This window comes from Pinus tabuliformis, chromosome 1_2 (genome assembly GCF_031772625.1).
Source record: "Pinus tabuliformis cultivar Carrire ecotype Pingquan chromosome 1_2, CPIR1, whole genome shotgun sequence".
In the NCBI taxonomy this organism is placed as follows: Eukaryota; Viridiplantae; Streptophyta; class Pinopsida; order Pinales; family Pinaceae; genus Pinus; species Pinus tabuliformis.
The window spans coordinates 97,834,421-97,858,607 of NC_142298.1; the positions used below are offsets into that span (position 1 = coordinate 97,834,421).

The 24,187-nt window shown below is 37.9% G+C and overlaps 1 protein-coding gene across 1 annotated transcript; it reads left to right on the forward strand.

The window, feature by feature from the left end:
• Positions 1–17,578: 17,578 nt before the first annotated feature.
• Positions 17,579–18,767, forward strand: LOC149204657 (glutathione S-transferase U18-like). Its single transcript, XM_089394768.1, has 2 exons — positions 17,579–18,033; positions 18,159–18,767. Exons 1-2 carry the CDS (start codon positions 17,701–17,703, stop codon positions 18,537–18,539), a joined length of 714 nt encoding a protein of 237 aa, XP_089250894.1. The 5' UTR covers positions 17,579–17,700; the 3' UTR covers positions 18,540–18,767.
• The last annotated feature ends 5,420 nt before the right edge of the window (positions 18,768–24,187 follow it).

The following is a 24,187-nucleotide window of genomic DNA, read 5'->3' on the forward strand; positions in this document are numbered from 1 at the left end:
GATTTGTTTTGCAGCACCCAAATCCTTCATTGCAAATGAGTTTGCCAATTTCCTATTGAGAAAAATTATTTCTTGCATGTTAGAACCTGCAGCAAGAATGTCATCTACATACAATAAAAATATAATATAGCTGCCATCACTTTGCCTTTTGAGATAAACACAATGATCAGACTGACATCTAGTATAACCTTGCTCAGACATAAACCTGTCAAATTTTAGATACCACTTCCTTGGAGCATGTTTTAAGCCATACAAGCTCTTCTTCAACCTACACACTAGTTTCTCCTTCCCTTTTACCTCATATCCTTGTCGTTGCTGCATATATATCTCTTCCTCCAAATCCCCATGGAGAAAAGTTTTCTTTACATCTAACTGCTCAAGATGCAAATCTTCAACTGCTACTAGACTTAAAATAGTTCTGATTGAAGTCATTTTAACAACAGGAGAAAATATTTCATCAAAATCAATACCTTTCTTCTGTGCAAACCCCTTCACCACAAGTCTAGCTTTGTACCTTTTTCTACCTCCATCTTCTTCCTTCAGCCTGTAAACCCATTTATTCTGTAATTTTGTTTTACTTGCAGGCAACCTGACTAAGTCCCAAGTTTGGTTATGTGCTAAGGAGTCCATCTCTTCTTTCATGGCTTTCTCCCACTTCTTCTTAGTTTCTACCTGCACTGCTTCTTCATAACATTCTGGTTCACCAGAATCAGTCAACAATACATAATATAATGAAGGAGAGTATCATTTAGGGGGTCTACCTATCCTGGTAGATCTTCTAACACCACTTATGATTTTCAGGAACCATCACTTTTTCTGTGATTTCGTCAAGCACTATGTATTCTTTGTTTTCTTTTTCCTATTTCTTTTCCTACAACTGATCCTTATACAAAACCTTTTCATTGAATATGACATCTCTGCTCCTAATGATTTTATGTTTTTCATAAAAAGCCATAACCAAAATCATTAACATCATATCCAATAAAGGTACATTTCTTTGATTTTGCCTCAAGCTTTGTTCTATTTTCTTTGTTAATGTGGACAAAGGCTTCACAACCAAAAGTATTTAAAAAAGAGTAGTTTACCTTTTCATCTGTCCATGCCTCCTCTAGAATACCACCATCCAAGAAACTTGAAGGCTGTCTGTTTATTAAATAAATAGCAGTATCTACAACATCTGCCCTACACGCTCCATGATTGTCATGTTCATCCTTTCTGACACACCATTTTTTGTGGTGTTCCTAGAACTATCTTCTCTCTACAAATTCCATTCTCAGAATAGTACCTATAAAACTATTTGCTACAATATTCACCTCCATTGTCTGATCTGAGACACTTCAACATTTTTCCGGTCTCATTTTCAAGCAAAGCTTTCCATTTCTTGAAAGTATCAAATACATCAGATTTATTTCGAATACAATAAATCCAGGTTTTTCTAGTTGCATCACCAATAAAAGTAACATAATAACAAGAGACACCAAGAGATGATACCTGAGCAGGTCCCCATACATCTGTATGCACAAGCTCTAATTTTTCACTCTTCTTTTCTTTCCCAACTCTAAGGAATCTGACTCTTCTGTTTTCCATAAACACAATCCTCACAGAATTTTAAATCAACGTGCTTCAAACCTGGCAACAAATTTCTAGAGTGAAGAATCTGCATCCCCTTCTCACCCATGTGCCTGAGCCTATGATGCCACAATACTATATCTTCTCCTGTAGAGGTTAAAGCATTAACAAAATTAGAAATACCATTGCATAAATACAATGTACCAACATTTCCTCCTTTTGCTATTACTAGGGATCCTTTAGTGACCTTCCAAGTTTTATCTGTGAAAGTAGTTACACAACTTTCACCTCCCAACTGCCCTGCTAAAATCAAATTTTTCTTCAAATCTGGAACATGCCTTACCTCCTTTAATAGCCACTTACCATTTTGTTGTTTTATGAAAGTTGTACCCATTCCAACGATTTTACAGGGTTTATCATCACCTAATCGAACCTGTCCAAAATCTTCTTGAACATAATCATGAAAATGTTTCTTATTAGGTGTGGCATGGAATGAGGCCCCTGAATCTACCACCCAAGCATCAATAATATTTTCTAAAGAAAGAATCAATTAATCTTGCAACACATCACCTGTTACATTCACTTCATGATTAGTTTCTTGTTGCGTGTTTCCTTCTTTTCCCTTCCGAGACTTGCAGTCTTTCTTTAGGTGTCCTTTCTTCCTGCATTTCTAGCACACTATCCCCGATCTGGACTTGGATCTACCTTTTCTTGACTTACTACTATATTTTGGGCTCTTTCCTCTTTCCATTTTTCTTCCCCTAGTCTCTGCAATCAAAGCATTACCTAATGTCTCACCGGAGCTTTTCCATCGGATTTCCTCGCTAAGGATTACATCGACAACATCATAAAAATTTAATGTACTAGATCCAGAGACAGAGTTACTAATGGCCATAACTAAACCATTCCAACTTTCTCGCAATGAGCACAGAAATAACAGAGCCCTAACTTCATCATCAAAATTTACCCCTACAGAACTTAACTGACTTGTAACTGTATTAAAATCATTTAAATGGTCTGCAACAGATCCACCTTCTGACATCTTCATATTAAATAAATGCTTCATAAGAAATACCTTATTTGAGGCCGAGGGTTTTTCATATAGTTTGGCCAATGCCAACATTAAACCCTCTGTTGTCGTTTCCTTTGAAATATTAAATGCTATCGATGCTGCTAGGCACAACCGTATTGTTCCAAGTGCCTTTCTGTCGAGAATATCCCATTCTGTGTCTGTCATACTTGTTGGCTTCTTTGTCTTTCCACTCAATGGTAGGTACAAATCTCTCTGATACATAAAATATTCCACAGCTGCTAGTTTTGGCTGTTGAATTTTTCGACCCTAAACCTACCATCTTCCGCCATTGCTCCCACTTGAACTAGGAACCCTTCTCTTCTGCGAGTTTATCAGCCAAATAGACCTTCGGCTCTAATACCAGTTGTTAGAAAATTATATATTACGGAGCAATGGAACACATAAAATATTGTAGAAATATAAACATAGAAAACGCATAAAACAAGAGAGACACAAATATATGTGGTTCACCCAGTTTGGGCTACGTCCATGGAGAAACAACCAGTCCTTCCTTTTATATTATCCAGCAAATTGAAGAGATACAACCTACAGCAGATCCGTTGTAACACCCTCTTCACTCTCAATCCCCTCTCTCTTCCTCACTCAGAATACAGATCTTTATAGACGTAATACAATTCCCTCATATATATAGTGAGGGGTTACCTTCTAGGGCAAAGAACCCTAAATTAAACATAACTTCTACCGTCAAATCATCCACCTAACGAACAACCCAAACTAACTAGAAATTACTGTACTTTTACAAGGAAATTTTACATCTGTTTTTAGCTTCGGGGGCACTGCCCCGAATCCCCCGCTGGGGGACCGCTGGCCCCTGGACCCCCCAGCTGGGGGGGATCAGCCCCCCGAACCCCCACCGTGGGGGGGGCAAGTCCCCCTCCACACCCCCCCACATGGAGGGGTGTACAATCTTATTGGGGTATACATCCGGCTGAAACCTTTGAATAAAGAAGATAATCAGGCTCCACACCCAACATATGAATTGATCCTCATAAGACTTTTTAAAAATGAGGCCTCTGTTTTCTTCAATTTCCGTTATTTTCCTTCATTTTCCTCCTCACATGAAACCTGTGAACGTTCACTGTCCCTTTCTTCTAATTTCCATTATTTTCATAAATAAAATGAAAATTAATGTGATTTTTCCTTTCCAAAGCCTTTTCCATTGCCTTTGCCATTTTCCTTTAGCAATAATAACCGAAATGAACACCCGTTAGGATGTTTGTCTCACCATTCAGCTTAGGATACATGTCCCATGAACGTGGTCTTACATATTTTTACATTGAATTTTAACCAAGGTTGTTACAATATCTTCGTTCAAATTAGTGGAGGATAGTGTTCATTTTCATATATTTTAGTGTACCCTTGATCTAGATGTACATGGAATGAAAGGAAGCACACATAGAGAAATATAACATAAATCATAGTAATATGGTGAAAATCCAATATCTATTAATAAACTAAAATAACATAACACTATAGAACAAAACTTTGCTAGAATGGTGGTAACTTTATCTTAATGGAGATAGATGGAAACTACTTACACTTGAAAAAGTTGTCACAAGAGTGTAAAAGAATGGCCTTTCAACATAAAGGAAGAACCTTAGAGCTACAAAAGCCTAACCCTATGAGATGAAATTTTGAAAGGTTTGCATGACCTAAGGCAGTTAATCAGTACATTAACTTCTTAGGGGCTCAGACTTTGCATGAATTATATGGGGAAAACAAAATCTCATTGGAAAGGACTATTCAATGAATAAAAAGTTTAACCAGGGCCAATGAATTCCATGGAAACCCCTACCCTCCCAAATTTCCAAGAAACATAATTTAGGGACTGAAAATGACCCCAAAGGTTTGGGATCCAAAAATCATAGAAACATTTGTAGGAAGATAGAGAACCATTGAGATAGTGGTATAGGTGGGTGTCCATTGGTATCCACCTTAATCAATTGCTTCAAATTCCTTCATCAAATTAATACAATTCTACTAAATTTGGACCTTGGTGAGACAATTTCCTTCGTGAAGAAGTTTCCATCCTTTATCCACCCAATAGAGTTGTATGCATTTATAGTGGGTATGTTTTGTCTTGGTGTCCATGATATAATCCAATATAGCCTATTAAATATAATTAGGATTGAATTTTGTTGGGGGGAATTTCTTGGTTGCCTCCGAGAAGTCCAATAGATGTGGAAAATTTGGTCGAAGTAGCTTCACATTGAATATTGGGTGTAAGTCAAGGAAAGGAGGGATACTCAATTCATATTCATTTTCTCAATAACCTTTATTATTGTGTAAAGACCATATAAGGGTGGTCTAATATTTCTATGAGGACCTATGAGGTTCTATTTCTATAAAGTAACCACACCTTATAACCAATCTAAAACTTATGTGGAACCCTATGTTGGTCATGTCATGGCTTGTTCTTCGAATTGGTTTTCTGTGGTATAACATGGACCTATTTTTTGAGGTGTTGGATCCATTCAACAAATTTGGCTACCTTATGTACCTCAACCTAAGCATGAGAGGACTCTGTCAATGGAGATTCAATCAAAATAGCTACATTAATTAGGGCCATTGATTGGAACCCCAAATAGTTATGTTGAACATATGGAAGTATTTCATCCCATGTACATGGATTCTTGTGGCTGTACACGTGCAAGATATGAACAATCATACTATTTTCCATTTTTATTTTCTCATCTGATTTAGGATGAAAGGAGGTTGATTTTATTAACTAGACGTCCATGAAAAACCATAGTTTGGACCAAAAAATACTAAAGAACATACTATCACTATCTGAAATAATGTATGAGATAGTCTAAGATGAACCCAAACATGCTCAAAGAAGAGTTTCATAGTGGCTTAAACTGTGATACTCTTCCTGTATGGTACCAAAGTGGCCATCTTAGAGAACTCGTCAATAACCACAAACATATAATCATTACCATGCTTCATGGATGAAAAAACTAACATGTAAGCCATGGATACTTACTCCCATGGCTTGTTCGGGATAGGTATAGAAGTGCACAACCCTTGCTTCTTGATGGTTAGTTTCGCAATGACACAAGATGTGCATGGTATGATATATTGCTAGGCATCTTATTGAAGCTTTGCCTAGTGGAAATACTTCTAAAGTATTGCTATTGTCTTCCCTACACCAAACTTCCTTGCCACCCAACTATAAAGTGTCTCCCAAGTTAGCATGCTTAGCATGCTTTCTTGAAGGAACACAAAGGTGGCCCAAGTATCACATCAATGCATATTGGACGTGGAAGTATGTGACTTGTTTTCATGTGATCAACATCTAGTACGTGGTAGAAAAGTCAAAGTTATCATTGTATTATCTTGGCCACCGAGAGGTATCGTTCCCACAAGATTTAAGAATTGTTGTTAGCACCACAACTGGGGGCATCTGAAGGCGGTCTACGATATGATTAGAAAAACCCTTCTTGTATTTGTTGTTAAGGTAAAATTTGTGTAGGTATGTGGACCATTTTTTATGTTTTTCATTCTGAAATTTTCCTTTTTTATTCCTAAATGGTAGAGGCATGTGATTAGTGTAGATGATTATATCCTTAACGAAAATATAATGCTTCCATTGTTAGCTGGTCTACACAATGGAGTACATCTCCTTGTTATAAGTGGGGAATATTAGGACAATATCAGAGAGATTTTTGATAGGCCACCAAATGTCCTTGTTGAGTAGGGGCTGCATTGATAACATAGTAAGAGACATCTATCTCAATCTCAAATGGATATTGTAGGTCTCGTAGGGTAAGGGATAGTGTAAAGAAAAGATAGTATTTTAGATCCTCAAATTCTTTCTAATATGACTTGACTAGGAAAGTTTTTCTCTTTCTCTACCCTTGTCCACTTGACTCAACAACCAAGCGATATGAGAGAACCCAAATGCAAACCTTTTGTAGAATTTAACAACACCCCATAAGCTATAAAGATCTCCTACAATCATTGAGTTTTTCCAATCCCAAATGAATTGGACCTTCGTTGGGTCCACATGCACCCCATGTTCATACATAATGTATTCCAAATATTGAACTCTTTTCATTTGAAATAAGAAATTCTTCATATTGGCATACAACTTGTGTTTTTGCATTGTGCTGAATAATTTTTTAATGCACTACAATTGTTGTGCCTAGGTTCTATTAAGTATGAGGATTCCATCCAAATATATAACCAAAAAAATGTTTGTAAATAGTCACAAGATATCATCAATCATCTTCATGAATGTTGTTGGAGTGCTATTCAAGACAAAGGGCATGAGAAACCATTTGAAAATGCCTTCTTTAGATTTGAATGTTGTCTTCCATACATTAGTTTTTATAATTGGAACCTACTAGCAACCTAACTTCAAATCAATGTTATTAAAGAACTTGGAAACCTTAAGCTAGTCAATAATATCACTAATCCTAGAAATCAAGTATCTTTTCTTGATAGTGATTTTTTTCAGGGCTATATAATCAATACAAAGTCTCGATGTCCCATTCTTCCTCTGCCCCAACACAATTGAACTCTCGCAAGGAAGGAGCTCGGTCGAGTGTGGCCTTTTTGGAAGAGATCATGAATCTAAAATTTTATTTCCTCATTCCCTAAGAGAGAGAGTCCATATATTTTTCCATTAGGTAAAGTATGACCAAACATCAAGTTAATTAAATGTTTTACCTGGCAATGCTGAGGCACCCTAACAAGTGGAGCAAAATATTTATTTGTATGTCTCTGTAATATTTCCTTGTGGCATTTTTTTGTGTAGAGAAGCATTGTGCAAAGGTTGTGGTTGTTGCACTAATCTTATTTTCATCTTTTGACTAAAACATGAAGAGAACAATTCTTGTAGTTTGATATATTACATTTTGGCACTATTTTTATGAGATCAATTAAATTGCGGTAATTGGGACTACCTATGGTATCCTATAGAGATGAATTTTAAGAGTAATGAGGATATTATAGGTATGACATTCACAAGTAGAATGATGTTTCAAAATATAAGGTTGTCCTAAGAGAAATAAAAAACTTTAGGTGGGGAAACATCACTAAGTACCTAATCTTTGAAGGGCTTGATGTGGTAAGACATGCAACCTTGATACTAGACAAGAATCTCATGTTCATGGCTCAACCAACCAATGGTCTATGGTTGGGGATGTGGCACTGTCATCAAAATCAATATATTGATTACATTGACTAATACAAGGTTTTTTCGGCTCCCACTATCAATGATAAAAATTAGCGAGGTCCCATTCACTCACACCTGTGAATGGTAGAGGTGATCACCCTCTTCACACTCTTATAGCTCTTCTAGTATTGAAAATTTCCTGCCCTTTATCAATTGCAGACATCATTTCATTTTTATAAATAAGTACATGTGTGGAATTCAAATAATTGCAAATCATGTTCAATGAAAAAAATGATGTTGATAGTTGTGTATATTTTATGTTCTTGTATATTGAATGGAAAATCGGGTCTATGTTATGCCTATTTATAATATGAAATTGTAAATTTGGGTTGTGACAACTGTGTGATATATATATATATATATATATATATATATATATATATATGCTTGTTTTTTACCTTAATGCACTTTTAATATGTTCTTTTAAGAGAATATGATTCGTGGATTTGGTCATGGTTATTGTTAATGTCTAAGAATATGTACGCCTTTACCAAGTAAGGTGTAGGTGGTTATAAAGGCTTTAATGAGCCTCATATCAACGAGATTGGTATGATTTAGTGATCCAGGTGGATATTGGTGGCCACCTGCCTATTCCACTTGGACCTCCACCATTGTTTCTTTCAGTTTTTCAATTTCCTTAATTGTAGCATAGTTTACTATTTCTGGCAGTGTTTTGGGTCTTGAACTTTCAGAGTTGTTTTGAGGCCCTAAACGATGTTTTTTTTTTGGAAAAATATGGGAAAACATGAGACATTGATTAATGCCTATAGTCAAAAGTTGTAGCCCTCATATAGATCTTTATAACGAGGTATTTTTTGCATCAAACAAAGATCATATGCCAAAGTTACGACCCCAAGAGGTTGGTGTACCAATTTACCCAAATGAGGCCCATAGTTTTGGCACTTCATCTCCTAGGGTTAGGTTTTTGTATTTTTAGGCTTTTTCATTCTTTCTTAATAATAAATAGGCCTTTGAGCCTCATTGTAACATAGTTCAAAGGCATGTAGCCACCACATCTCTTCTCAGAGATAAGCTACCATCACCCTAGCTACTTTATTTCCATTCCGCATGTAAGCATATTTCAGTTCTTTGATATTAATGAAATGAAGTTTTATTCTTGATGCATCTTTGTGTTTATGTTTATATCTATATTATGTTGTGTTTCTACATAAGTCTAGATCAGTGGTATCAAAGCAGTCTTCTCTTTCTCTTTTTTTCTTTGCATGTCCCCAACGAGGTCCAAGTATAAGGATTTAGGGCTTGAATTGGTTGAACCTTTGCAAGACCAACCTCACAAACCTTGACAACCTCCCATGGTGGAAGAAAATAAAGATGAGAGACCAGGATATCCCTTCAAAATATTGTTCGAAGAAGCCCTTAAGTGACGGAGGAACGTGACAATGGACAACTTTTCCCCAGATCCTTTGGCGGATGCCCACAGGTGACACATATTCATCCAAAAACCACTATGGAGGCATCAATACCTTCAAGGTACAAGTCAACATTGATATTCCCATATTTTAAGGGAATATATATGCATAAAACGTAGATATATGGTTGAATTTATTGGAAGGGTGTTTTTCGGTTCATGATTTTCCCAGTAGGGAAAAGATTACTTTTGGACTCCTCAAAGTCACCCCCATGTCAAGGACCAGTGGGAAACCTACTGTGAGCAAAAGGACGAGAGGGAACCCTCACTGTTTTCAGCCACACACACTTGGAACTCTTTTCAAGATGCCATTAAGGAGCAATATTAACTTGTTGGAAGATATCAAGGTAAGTACCTAAAGTGGACCACACTACAACAGGGAAGGTAGAAATACGTGTGGGAGTTCATAAATATTTCTCATACCTTTCGCACGAAGTTGGGTATCAAGGATTTTGAGCAACATCTCATACTCAAGTATTGCATTTGTCTACACAAATACATCTAATATGAGCTGGATTTCCTAGACACCTCCTCGCTTGGCGTCGCCTATCGATACACTGTCAAGATCAAGAAAAATTTAAAACATAAGAAGAAATACATTGGATCTATGAATCTGAAGCGAGGAAAAGGCACCCCCAAATCGTAGAACAAAGGGAAAAGCCAAAGTAGGGTGACCCAGGACAAACCTTCGAGGATGCAAGAAAAGAACAACACCATGAATACAAAGAAGGACACCTGGAAGTGGTGTGAGTTCCATAAGAGTCCCACTCACAACACAATTGAGTGTCGAGCCAAACAGTCACACGTGTTCGAGTTGAACGCTTCAGAATCATATGCATGTTCTGACTCTAAATCAAAACCCGACAAGGGGAATGACAAAGGGAAACATATTATTGATGAGGAGCTCGGTGCCACTATTTCCACTGCCAAGATCCAGAAGATTGAGCTTGAGATCTAGATGAGGGGGATTGTATCTTCCACTCGCAAATGTGGGTTAAGGTTTCACCACTGCAATTCATTGTCGACAATGGTAGAGAACAAACCTCATTTCAAAAAATGCCATGAAGCGATTGGGCCTACCGGCCACACCACACCCGCAATTGTACACCATCAGGTGGCTTCACTAAGGATGAGATCTTCATGTCATCTAGCAGTGCCACCTTCCATACATCAAGCCATTTATGGATGAGGTATTGTGTGATGTTACTCCTCTTGAAGTTTGTGATATATTATTAGGTCAACCACACTTGTGGAAGCGTCATGTTGTATATGAGTCAAGGCCTCGAATTGTTATTACTTCTTTGGGTAATAAGTTATATAGGATACCATAGTTAGCCCCACCTACCGCCATTTCTTTGATCTTTGCTAAGCAATGCAGTAAGATCATCTCCAATATTGGGAAATTTGTTTTCTTTCTAATTCACTCTCAAAGTAAGTGGAAGATCATAGCTACATCCATGGCCCTCAGGAAGGGATCCTCCACGCAACAAAAGTAGGTGAATAATGTCATGGAAGAATACGTTGAAATCTTCTCCTCACCCACAAGGGTACCCTTGCACTGTCAGGTCAAGCATTCAATCGATCTGTCTCCCAAACCACCTCTACCCAACGGGCCGATATATCTCTACTCCATTCTGCTAAATGAAGAGATCAAGTTGCAAATCTAGGAGTTGCCACAAAAATGGCACATTCGACCGAGCTCCTTGTCTTGTGGGAGACCAATTGTACTCATAAAAAAGAAGGTTGGGACCTGGAGACTCTGCATTGATTATTAGGAACTAACGAAAATCATTGTTAAGAACAGGTATCCAATCCCACAAATTTATGACCTTCTGGACCAACTCAAGGGGGCCAAGTATTTCACCAAGATCGATCTAAAGTCTGGCTATCACCAGGTTTTGCTAGATACCACACATGTATGGAAGATTCCCTTCAAATCCAAGGAAGGTTGTTTTGAATGGTTGGTTATGCCCTTTGGGTTGACAAATTCCCCTGCTACTTTTATGAGGGTAATGGATCACATATTGTGGCCCTTCGCTAACTCATTCTTGGTTTTTTATTTGGATGACATCCTCATCTTCAGCAAGAGTTTGGAAGAACACTTGCAACACATTCGGCAGGTCCTTCAAACCCTTCAACAACACAAATTGTGCCAAATTGGAGAAATGCACCTTTGGCATGAGCCAAGTCCAATATCTGGATCTGACTAAGATCCAAGTAATTTGAGATTGGCCTATTCCGACCATTCTAACAGAGCTTCGTAACTTTTTGGGCCTTGCGAATTTTATCGGAGGTTCGTGTTGGGATTCTCCCATATCATTTGGCCTTTGAGTCAGATTACCAAGGGTGGAGAGAAAGAAAAATTTTCCTGGTCCGAGTCCCAACAGAAGGTATTCGTTGAGTTGAAGTGTTGGCTCTACTCTTTACCGATACTCAAATTCCTAAACCTGTAGCAGCCATTTGAAATTGAGACAAACGCCTCTAACTATGCTATTAGTGCAATCCTCACCCAACACGGGCATCCAGTGGCCTATCATAGTGAGACACTTTCCAATACAATTCAGTTGTATCCCACCTAAGATAAAGAGATGTATTTCATCATGTAGGCTTGCCGACAATGAAAGCATTACATTCTGGGGAAGGAGATGGTCATCCACACTGATCAACAACCTCTTTAGCTTATACAGGCACAAGGGAATTTTTTGAATGATTTCCATTAGAAGTGGTCTACATATCTGCAACAATTCCACTTGAACATTAAATAAAAAAGGGAATCACCAATCATGTTGTAGACTACCTCAATCGACCCCTAGTTGCAGCACTGACTATTGTTCTCAACTCTTGTGGCCACGAGACCTTTGGATGGCCGAAACTATACAAAAATGATCCAGAGTTTGCCTCCACATACCAGATGCTAGTAGATGGCAAGAAAGTTCTTGATTTCCACCTCCAAGACACATTATTATGCTACCAGGGCCACCTTTGTGTTCCTTCAAGTGAGCGTGCCAAGTTGATTTGGGAGGCGCAAAACAGCAAGGTTGCATGACGCTTTGGTGCAGAAAAAATTGTGGTTGTACTGTAAAAGTACTTTTATTGGCCAAAACTCCAACTGAATGTTGGGAAATATATTAGATCCTGCATGGCTTGCACCATTTCCAAGTGATCCGTAAGTTGCCTTGGATATTCCACTGGACAATTCATCACAACATATCTAATAATATTATATTAAAAATATGAGATTCTACACTATTAGAGTTTCATTTAATTTCTAGATCTATAAAACTAACTGTAATTAATGCATGCATGTAAAAGTAAATCAAACAGAAAAGTAGAGAATGATAAAATAATTCACACACACATAATACACAAAATATGCTCTCTAGGAAACCCTTTCGGGAGAAAACTGAGTTGGAAGGTGAGGTCACTTCACTCTCTTTCTATGTCTAGAAATATGGCTACAGTAAAAAGAAGTAATGTTTGTGGATAGTGCATATATCCTCTCTGCGTGCTCTACCTCCTATCTCTCCTAGCTATCTTTGCTCAACTATGGAACAAAATGTTTTCAAAATAATGGAATGCCTCTTCCTCCTAGTGGCCCGGTTATAACACAACCCGATAGCCTACTAGTGGTTAGGTTTGACTACATCAACTCTTAACTAAAGTTACAAAATAGACTCTTCTACAGAATTTTACATCCCAAACACGTGCCTATCCCCTTCTCCATGAATAATGGGGGCTGACGCGCCATCCTTCCGAACTATAGATCTGAAAACAGAAAGGTCAACTTCTCAGTGGCATAACTTTTGCATACAGACTACGATTGATGAGATCATTGCGTCGTTTGAAAGATTTATTTGTGTAGAAAAGCATGAAAATATGAACACATAAGCGGAAAAGTTTTATCCCCAAAAAACGTTGTTTGGTTCCTCAAAACGCTCCCAGAAGGTTTCAGACCCCATTTCGCCAAACTGGGTCCTGCTAGTAAAAACGGTCTTGTGAGTTGATTCCTCTAGTTTTTCCACTCTAAATACATTGATATGGATGAAACACAACATAATGATCCGATTCGGATCACTAAGACAACCATCAAGAAGCAAGGCCTGTACACACCTCTGCTTACCCCTAACCAGCCTTCGGAATCCATCTCCTTGGGCTATATGTCTAGCCTCCCTTCTACCAAGCATGGTAATGGCTATGTATTTGTGCACGTGGAGAGATTTTCTAAGATGGCTATATTGGCGGCCTGCAAAAAGAGTATCACATAGGACACTCCCAAGCTCTTATTTGAACGAGTGTGAGTACATTTTGGGATCCCACAGACCATTATATCAGATCAAGATAGCAGGTTCCTAAGAACATTTTTGGTCAAGTCTCTAGACATTATTGGACACCAAGCTCACTAGCTCGACTGCATTCCATCCCCAGACTAATGGCCAGATGGAGGTCGTCAACAGAATGATAGTTCAGATACTTCACATGTACAACTCTAAGCATCCATGAACTTGGGATGGGAGTCTTCCCTAGCTGCAACACAGTTATAAGAGAGCTCTCCATAGCTCAACTAGTTGTAGTCCCTTTTAAGTGGGTCTAGGATTTCAACCATTATGTCTAATTGATGTTGTCATGCCTCATGCAACTACACAAACATAATCCACAGATGTATTGTCTGAGGCTAATAAAGAAAATAGATTTATTGAATGCATCCAACACATATGCCAATAGGTTCACGACATCATGGAGAAGTCAATTTCCAAGTACAAGTAATGACATGATCAATATAAGGCACCAGACAAGTTTCAGGTGGACAAAAAAGTTTGGTTGCATTTGTAGAAATAACGCCTTACCAGAGCCCATCGTAAGTTCAAACCAATCTAATATGGGCCTTACACCTTTTCTGAGCTTGTGGGAGACAATTATTTTGAGCTCAACATTCCCCCATTCCTTGGCCTGCACTCACTGTTCAATGTGGACTGCCTTTGACCATACTTTCCAACATTACTAGACACATCAGACATTGCAGAACAACTCACACCAACATAGTTAAACCCAGACTGTATGGAATATTCCACAAATGATGAGATCATGGACCCAAAAATCAAGAACACTCGCTAGTAGAAGATCCAATTATATCAGGTTGTCAAAGCTCGCCAACTCTTGCACCAAGTGGCTCACTAGGGACCAAGTTCAATAGACGTTTACCCATCTCTTGGAGGCACTCAACACAATGGGGACCATTGCTTCCTAAGGGGGGAGGACTAATCTAGGTGGATATTGGTGGCCACCCACCTATTCCACTTATACCCCCATCACTATTTCTTTTAGTTTTTCAGTTTCCTTAATTGTAGCACAATTTACTATTTTTTGTAGTTTTTCAAGTCTTGAACTTCCGGAGCTATTTTGAGGCCTTAAACGACACTTTTTTTGTAAAAACGAGCAAACATGAGACTTTCACAAATGTTTGCAGTCGAAAGTTGTAGTCCTCAGATAAATATTTATAATGAGGCATTGTGTGCACCAAACAGAGATCATATGCCATAGTTACGACCCTAAGAAGTTAATGTACTAATTTACCCAAACGGGGCCCATAGTTTTGGCGCTTCATCTCCTAGGGTTAGGTTTTTTGCATGTTTAGGGTTTTCCATTGTTTCTCAATAATAAATAGGTCTTCAAGCCTCATTGTAACACAATTTAGCTGCCACATATCTTCTCGGAGATAAGCTACCATCGTTTGAGCTAGTTTATTTCCATTATCTATGTAAGAATATTTCAGTTCTTTGATATATGAAATGAAGTTTTATTCTGGCTGCATCTCTGTGTTTATGTTTATATATATATTCTGTTGCATTCTTGCATAAGTCCAAATCATTTGGACAAGCCATAAAATATTAGAGTATATTCTTGTGAATAGAGGGGACTTTGATGCAAGAGTAAAAGCCCTAATTGAAAAGTTATTGCTCAAAGGAAGGATTATTCATATAACATCCTAGCCAAAGTGCTATAGAGCCCATTAAAGAACTATGGAGTTGGTTGAAAGTATGTTAAAGGCCTCAGATGGGGGTAACTATGAACATTAAATTCTTTGACTCCTAAAATATGATACGAGTATGTGGTAGTGAGAAGGAGAGTCATGGATGCCTTTGTGGTTAGTGAGGATCCTTATAGATTCAAAAATCTTTTGGACATATTATTTTCCTTGTCAAAGTCAAATTGCAACCCTCATAAATCAACTCATTTACCTATTAGAAGCTTGATTATTGGAGATTTGGGGATTGGAGGGATTAGCCCCAACCCCATATGGGGTGGTAAGGGTACCAAGACTTAGAGCTTAGCCAAAGGGGTCTCAATCTCTAAACGATAGGGTATCAACTTATTGGTGTTGAAGAACATTTTAAATAACAACCAACATGTACTCTTGATATCGATGGATCCTAAGAATAGTTGTTGACTAACAAATAAATTCCCATCAATCAACCATAATGTATTGATTTAGTTAGTTATTGGGATGTTAGTTATCATCTTCTCAGCAATCATTGATTGAAGATTGAAACGTGAGCTATTGGGCATATTAGGAATTGAACACCAAATAATACTTCAAACAACAACCAATGCTAAAACCTTGATGCTAAAAAAACCTGATAATATCTATCAATCAATAGAGCTCAAAAAAGGGATTGTCAAGCAATAGGGCCAAGAACCAAAGTCTATACAAATATCATGGATCGAGCATGAGGAAATACAACGAGCAATACTAATGGAACCCACACATTTGTCAGCTAATGGAGATGGACAACATGGGATATATCTAGTGACATGATATTGATCCCCATGTTATTGGTTATTAGAAGGTTGAACAACAACTATTGAGGTTTCTTCCCAATGCTAATAGAACTTGATAGGTTTTTATGTGGCATATTGGGTGGTAGGTAAATGTGGCACGAAGGCAAGTATTGAGCGATGTGGAATGCTGGCATAGTTGAAGACATGGAGAGATGTCGTAGCATGGAATGATGTCAGTCAAACTACACAATGTTGTTGAGGTGGTAGCCGATGTGGTACTTATGAGGCTGTGGCATTGTGAGACAATGACACATGGGAAGGACTGCCATATATCTTCCATTTGGCAAAGTAAGACACTGACGTGACCCTTGAAGAGCAAATTTTCAACTAAACATAACTTTTCAATCCGACTAAAATTAAAATAAAATTTGTATTATTAAAAATCTCTTACCAATTAAAAAACAATAATGATATTAAAATTGAATTTATAATAGGAAAATAAAAAACATAAATATGAAAAACTCCATTCCATAAATTGTGAAATTAACCTTCAAAACAGATCAAAACACTCCACGTCTTTATTCCAAAATTAAAAAACTAAATCTATTACATCTAATAACTCTTTTACAACTATATATTTCCCTTTATCCACCGGATCATCAATCAATTTTGTTCCTTTTATCCTCCCTATCATCAATAAAATTTAGTACACCACCTCTTTGCTATTTTTATTATTACATGTAAATTCAGCATATAATTTGAGGTTATTGACGTGGCTCTCAAGAACTTCCATATCTTTTCCATATTTGGCATCACTCATGGTCTCCGTGAACCCATCATGATATAAATTCCGTGCGCCCACCATCCTACTATCGACAACGCAATCACTTCTTCCCCGGATTCTCCTAAATTGTATTTTCTCTATCCTCATTCAGAATTTGGATTGCCAATCACACAATCTTACATAGGCTCAACCTACGGTGCTCTTAATGTAGCCACTAATTATTATACTCTGCGGTGACGTGACGGAAGGCCAAACATTCACCAGTACTTAAGGGATTCAAAGATCCCTATATAATTCACTTTGACCTGCTTCGTGGGTCATTGATCTCCCACTAATCGGATGTCCCTGGTGGTTTTGAGATAACCTCGCATCCAAGCTTCCCTAAAAAGTCCAACTTTAAATCTCAACCCTCCATCTGAAACAAATCAGACGATTCAAAAAGACCATCACGGACCCAACCGAACTTTCCTGATCCCTTGTGACATGGCCTCACACTGACCACAACTCGTGGACAAGGTGGCGCAAGCTCTGAGACAATATTAATGACAGGCAACCAAATCTGACCGAGAAATCAAAGGAAAAATTCAAGTAAAAGGCTAATAGCTGGATTCAAAATTGTTTGGACATTAAGCTATAAACTTAATTTGAAATTCTTTTAGTGACATCATGGATTACGTCTACCTTTTGCTTTAATGGGATTTTTAGTCGGTGTTGCCCTGGTCAGAGTTCGCGAAGGAACTAGATTTCGTGCAAGGTCCGGACTTTTGGTAGTGCGATGCCTACATATAGTAGTCGGGGGTAATTAGCACAGCATATCAGAGAAAGAAGAGGCAGACACAAAAAATTCGAAATACATTTCGAGTGCAATGGCGACAGAGGGAGAAAAGGAGCAAGTAAAGCTGTTAGGTGCGACTCTGAGTCCCTTCGTGGTGAGGGTTCGCATAGCACTTGCTCTTAAAGGTATCGATTACGAGTTCATCCAAGAGACTATGCAGTCTAAGAGCGAGTTGCTGCTGAAATCAAACCCCGTTCACAAGAAAATTCCAGTGCTTATCCACAATGGAAAACCTGTTTGTGAATCCACGGTTATTGTGCAATATATTGAGGAGGCATGGGGAAGTAAGGTACCCAATCTTATGCCGAAAGATCCATATGACCGAGCCGTTGCTCGCTTCTGGGCTGCCTTTGTAGACGATAAGGTAATTTAATTCTTTCATTAGTAATCGCCTGCAGTCACATCTCATTGACCCTCACGGCTGTTTGTGTCTTCGGAAATTCCAATTATGTTTTTCTCTATACTTATGATTTTAATGTGTACCCTCAGATCTTTCCATCCATGCGAGGAGTGTTTTTGGGCCAAGGCGAGCAGCTACAGAAAGCAGTGGAAGAGAGCGTTACCAACTTTCTTTTGATAGAGGAAGCTCTGCGAACCAACCAGTGCTTCGCAGGAAAAGCGTATTTTGGAGGGGATCAGATCGGCTTGGTTGACATCGCATTGGGTGGTTTGTCAGCGTTTATCAAAGGCCTCGAGAAGGCTACCGATAGCGTTTTAATAGATCCAGAGAAAATGCCATTGTTGAGCGCATGGATGGATCGATTCTGTAAATCCGATGGAGTGAGAGAAGTGATGCCTGATTTTACCAAGCAGGCGGAATTTATCTCCACTAGGAGAGCCAGTATGATATCACCGCCTACAGCTAAATAGGGCAAACCATGCCGGCCTTATAAATTTAGCACAGACAGAGGTTATATTTGTTAAAATAAGTTAAATTTAGGTAGGCGATTCAAGTTAAATTTAGGAATTCCTATGGAATTTAGTGTGTACTTGCATATCAAGTTATTTGAAGCTTTAAATATTTTCATGTGCGGATTGTAATCATCAAATTTTTGTGTGATTAATAGAAAATACTTAACTCAAATATTTTGTGTGTAATTTTGTGTAAATGTTTTGATGAACCTCGCCGGTACCATAGCTGACTAGAATTCCTCTGTTCAATGTGCATTGATTTATTCTGAACAAGTTTTTATTGAATCTCTTCGATACTGTCGCTGACATCGCCCTGTTCAATGTGCGTTGATTACTAATGTAATAGAAACCCGAATGAAATGTAAGGGTTGACTTAGAATGTAAACCAGAATGAAATGTAATTATTTTTGTGGAAAGATCCATTATGGCTAGCATAAAGTGTTGCAAAAAGTCCATAAACATGTGAGAGTAATTTTATATGGGACCTTGTCGTATTTTGAAAACAATCCGAACTGTGAAAGGCATTCATCACCATTTATCTGCTTCAAATTGTGTGGTTGGTTCGATCTCTTGAGTCATCTTCAACCATAAGATTTGGTAACATGTCACTTTTAGCTCTTTATCAAGTTCTCTGTGAATTTCCAGATATATTTGACTTTGTAGGTGTATGTGAATTTCCAGATATATTTGATTTTGTAGGTGTATGGAGTGTGAAATATTAAAGAAAATTCTGGATATGTAATATAATTTTTAATGTGCGTCCTTTTTATAATTATTATCCTGTTTTCATATGAAGGTTTTATCAGTTTGAAGATGCGACTGTGTATATGTTCATGTAATGGTTATGATTTAATTTATGGTTATCGATCACTCCATTTTGTTAAAAATAATTTAAGCGGAGAGGCAGAGTAAGGGTGTGACTTTCGCACAGTAAAAATAACTTAGGCGGAGAGGCAGAGGGGTGTGACTTTCGCGCACTGCGGAAGTCAATTTTATGGAGGTAATATCGCGCAGCTCTGTGACATTAGCGACGCTGATTTCGCACATTTGGTGGGGTTATTGGAGCGACTTAATAAATACACTGAATTCACTTAGGGCAATAACAAAAGTAAATGCTTGGAGCATCACAAATAAAACCTAGGATTGATTTCAAACTTCACGAGGAATAACACATAGTTGTTTTCACATGCCTACCAAAATTTGTTCCACCATTTTCTCCTCAGAGACTCTTGCTCTTTTTCTCTTTAACTCTCCTACCCCCTCTCTCTACAAAATGACTTTTACATTCATATTTAACTCAACATATGATTTTACATTTAATTCATGACAAAGAAAAATAATTAATATGATGTTGTTATTGAGTATGATGAGAATCGCGCAGGTGTTTGTGGAGTGTGGGCAATCGTTGCTGAATGAATGCTTGCTCATATCTATTTAGCAAAATACATTAAATGTTTTAAATTCTTTTGTTATGTTTCAGAATGGTTCGCGCCTGGCTTTAGTGCTTCCATCTTCAAACAGAGACGCAACTTGCAAAATTACTTCTGACAAGTATGGCTGTTGTTAGAGTGTTTATTGCGGTGGTTGAGATTATTATTTCCAACACTCCCTCTTAATCACAATTGCCTCCATTGACAATTTTTCAAATAGTTTCTGAGATAAACAAAACTTTCACATGCCAATGGCTTTATGAAGATATCAGCAAATTGTTCTTGTGAGCTACAGTGCTGCAACACAATTTCATCATTGTTAATCAACACTCTAATAAAATGATATATAGCATCAATATGCGTGGTCCTCTTGTGGAAGACAAAATTATTTGATAATGCAATTACTGAAGTGTTGTCGCTTCCTCTTGGTCATGACGAAGATCCCTCAAAATCCTTCTCATCCAAACTTCCTGACACGATGTTGTTGTTGTTGCGACATATTCAGCTTCTGCTATTGACAGTGACACTATTAGCTGCTTCTTGGAGGTCCATGAAATGGCTCCGGAACCCAAATGAAAAACATATCATGACGTGCTCTTTCTGTCATCGACACTTTCTGCCGAATCATTGTTAGTGTAACCAACCAACCTGAAATCACTTGTTGTTTTGTACAAAATGCCATACTGTTTTGTCCCATTGACATACCTTATAATCATTTTCGCTGCTTGCCAATGTGTTTCCTTGGGTGTCTCCATGAACCTTGACATCAAACTTCCTGCATACATTATGTCCGGCCTATGGCGGTCAAATACATCAAGCTGCCTATCATGCTTTTGTATAATGTTGGATTGACATTGCTGCTGCAATCTTCTTTGCTTAACTTCAACCCTATGATAGTTGGAGTTAGTGCGGACTTATTGTTTTACATTTTACACCTCTCCAAAATGTCTGCCACATATTTTGCTTGAGATAAAAATGTCATTTTCTGTTTGCTTTATTTCTATGCCCAAAAAATATCTTGATAACCTCAAGTCAGTGATTTCAAATTCACTCTTCATGACTTGTTTGAAATCAGCGATGAGAAAATCATCACTGTCTGTAAAAATCAAATCATCTACATATAAGACAACAATAAGAATCTTACTATCACTCTCTTTGATATAGAGAGTGGGTTCACCGTCACATTTATCGAAACCATTGTCTAACAAGTAGGCATCTATTTTGTTGTACCATGTGTGCGGTGCTTGCTTTAATCCATAAAGAGCTTTCCTCAGCTGATACACTTTGTCTTGGCCTTCAACCTCATAACCAAGGGGTTGCACAACATACACTTCCTCTTTCAGAACTCCATTCAAGAAAGTTGATTTTACGTCCATTTGATACACTCTCCATTTGTGCTGCGTGACAATCCCCACAACTACGTGCACTGTCTCCATTTGCGCGACTAGCGCGAACGTCTCCGCGTAATCTCTTCCTTGCTTCTGCTTGTATCCTTTGACAACTAGCCTCGCTTTGTGCCTTTCAATATTTCCCTCAATGTTGTTTTTGGTCTTATAGACCCACTTCACTCCAATGACATGTTTTCCTTTCAGAAGGGTCACTAACTCCCATGTGTCATCTTTCTCCATTGCTGCAACCCACTTTTCTTCTTTGATTGCATCTTCAAAATGGATTGGATCATCTACATGAGAAAATAACGCAAATAAGGAATTCATACCAGCGCTACTATCAACTTCATCTTGCTCATAAATTTCATTTAAATTTCTAAATTTTGGTCTTCTTGTGCTCACTGAAGTTGTGCTTGACATGTCACTTGGTGTTGCACTTTGCGGTGTGCTTGGAGAAGCACTTGCTTGGCTACACGAAACTCTCCTATTATTTGTTGATGGTGTTGCTTGCTACTTGTTTTGTTGCGCTTGAATTGGAGTAGAGGGAGTAATTGTTGAAGAATTACTTCTTCTTGTTAATTCTTCTTTGTCCTCATGTGGTATACATGCTTTTACATTGACTGTCTTCTCTAAACTTCCATCCCATGCTTCCTATTTTAAGAATGGAACATCTTTGCTAATTATGACCTTCTTGGATAATGGATTGTAGAGTTTGTATAGCTTAGATTCATCACTGTATCCAACAAATATACATTTCTCCTCCTTGTTGTCCAACTTCTTCCTCAACTCATCCAAGACATGTGCATACGCCACACATCCAAAAAATTTCATTTGGGTGACACTATGATTCTTCCACTCCATGCCTCTTTAAGAAGTATGTTTGAATGCTTTTGGTTGGACATCTATTCAAGATATATGCTACACAAGCAACAACTTCAACCCAATAATCATTTGGCAAATTCTTTTCATTCAACATACTCCTTGCCATTTCCATAATGGTCCTATTCTTTCTTTCTGCCATACCATTTTTCTAAGGTGTATACCTTGTTGTAAATTCGCTATGAATTCCATGCTCCCTACAAAAATAAGGAAATCATTTGAGATGTATTATCCACCTCTGTCAGTCTTGAGGACTTTGATGTAGTGTCCACTTTGCTTCTCAACAAGAGCTTTGTATTGGCAAAAGTGCTCAAACACTTCACTTTTCTGTTTTAGGAGAAAGACCCATGTCTTCCTTGTGTAGTCATATATGAAGGTCAATACATAGTGGATTCCACCAATTGATGGTGTCTGCATTCATCCACATAAATCTGAGTGGACAATCTCCAAAGGTGCCTTTGCCCTTACTGACTTTCCTATTGGAAATGTCTTTCTATGTTGTTTGCCCAAGATGCATCCTTCACATAGGCTGTCAGGTTTTTCTATAAGTGAAAAACCCTTCACCATGCCTTTCCTATGAGGCAAATTCAAACCTCCAAAGTTGAGATGACCAAATCTCAAATGCCATAACTAGTTTTCATCTTTTACCTCTGTTTGAAAGTTTACTTGTATGACAACTGGACCTTTTCTTGCATCCTCTTGTGAGTTCATTGAGAGTTGTTCTTGTGCACCATCTCTCTGCAAATTTGATCTTATTTTTAGGGGAACCATTCTATTGTTTTTCTTTTGAACCTTTAAAATCAATTGTCTGCTTGGAGGTCTATCCAAAATTGTGCACACATCATTTTTGAAAAAGACATTGTAGCCCTTTTGTATGAGTTGTCCAACGCTCATGAGGTTATGCTTCAGACCGGGGACAAAGTAAACATCTGAGATGTACTTCTTCTCCCCCTCCTTTGTTAGGATATTAACTCTTCCTTTGCCCATGACAAAGACTTTTCTATCAGTCCCTAATGTCACTTCAGATTTCACACTTTCATCTAGATTGGAAAACATTTCTATGTTTCCTGACATGTGGTTGCTACACCCTGAATCTAGATACCATATATCACTTTGTTTTTCTTGTGCTACATTACGAACTAAAAGCATGTTATCATGGTTCTGACTTTCTTTTATGAAATTTACACTTGGTTTGTTACTAATGTCATATTGTTTCTTTCTACATTCATTTGCATAATGACCATACTTCTTACAATAATGACATTGAACTTGAGATTTATCATACCTTTGACCTTGTGGTTGATTTTGGCTTGAGCCTTGACATGGATTTTGATTGTTGCCTCTTCCATTTGAGCTTGAAGGGTTGCTTCTTCCACCTTTATGTGGGCTTCTTCCTCTTCCTCTAGCATATGATCTTCCTCTGCCTCGACCTTGACCAAATGATACTTGTGTCTTGAAGGCATGCTCCAATGAGGAGCTTGTTGCTCTATTCAGTCTATGTTTATGAGAAATTAGTGATGCATTAAGCTCATCCACTGACAACTGTGAGAGATCCTTTGTCTCTTCTATGGCCACAACAATGGGATCAAACCTTGCTAGCAAACTTCTCAAAATTTTCTCAACTATTCTTATTTCCTCAAGTGTCTCACCATTAGACCTGATTTGAATAACCAGCCCACTTACATGTGTAAAAATCGAATCTACATTCTCAGACTCTTTCATGCAAAGTGTTTCAAAATCTCTTCTCAACATTTGCAAATTTGTTGTCTTGACTTTTTACATGTCTTGGTAAGCTGTCAACAGGGTGTCCCATGCTTGCTTGGACTTCGTTGTTGCTACAACCCTTGGGAAAATACTTTCATGAACTACTTGGAAAATATAAAACAAGGCTTTTGAATCCTACTTCTTG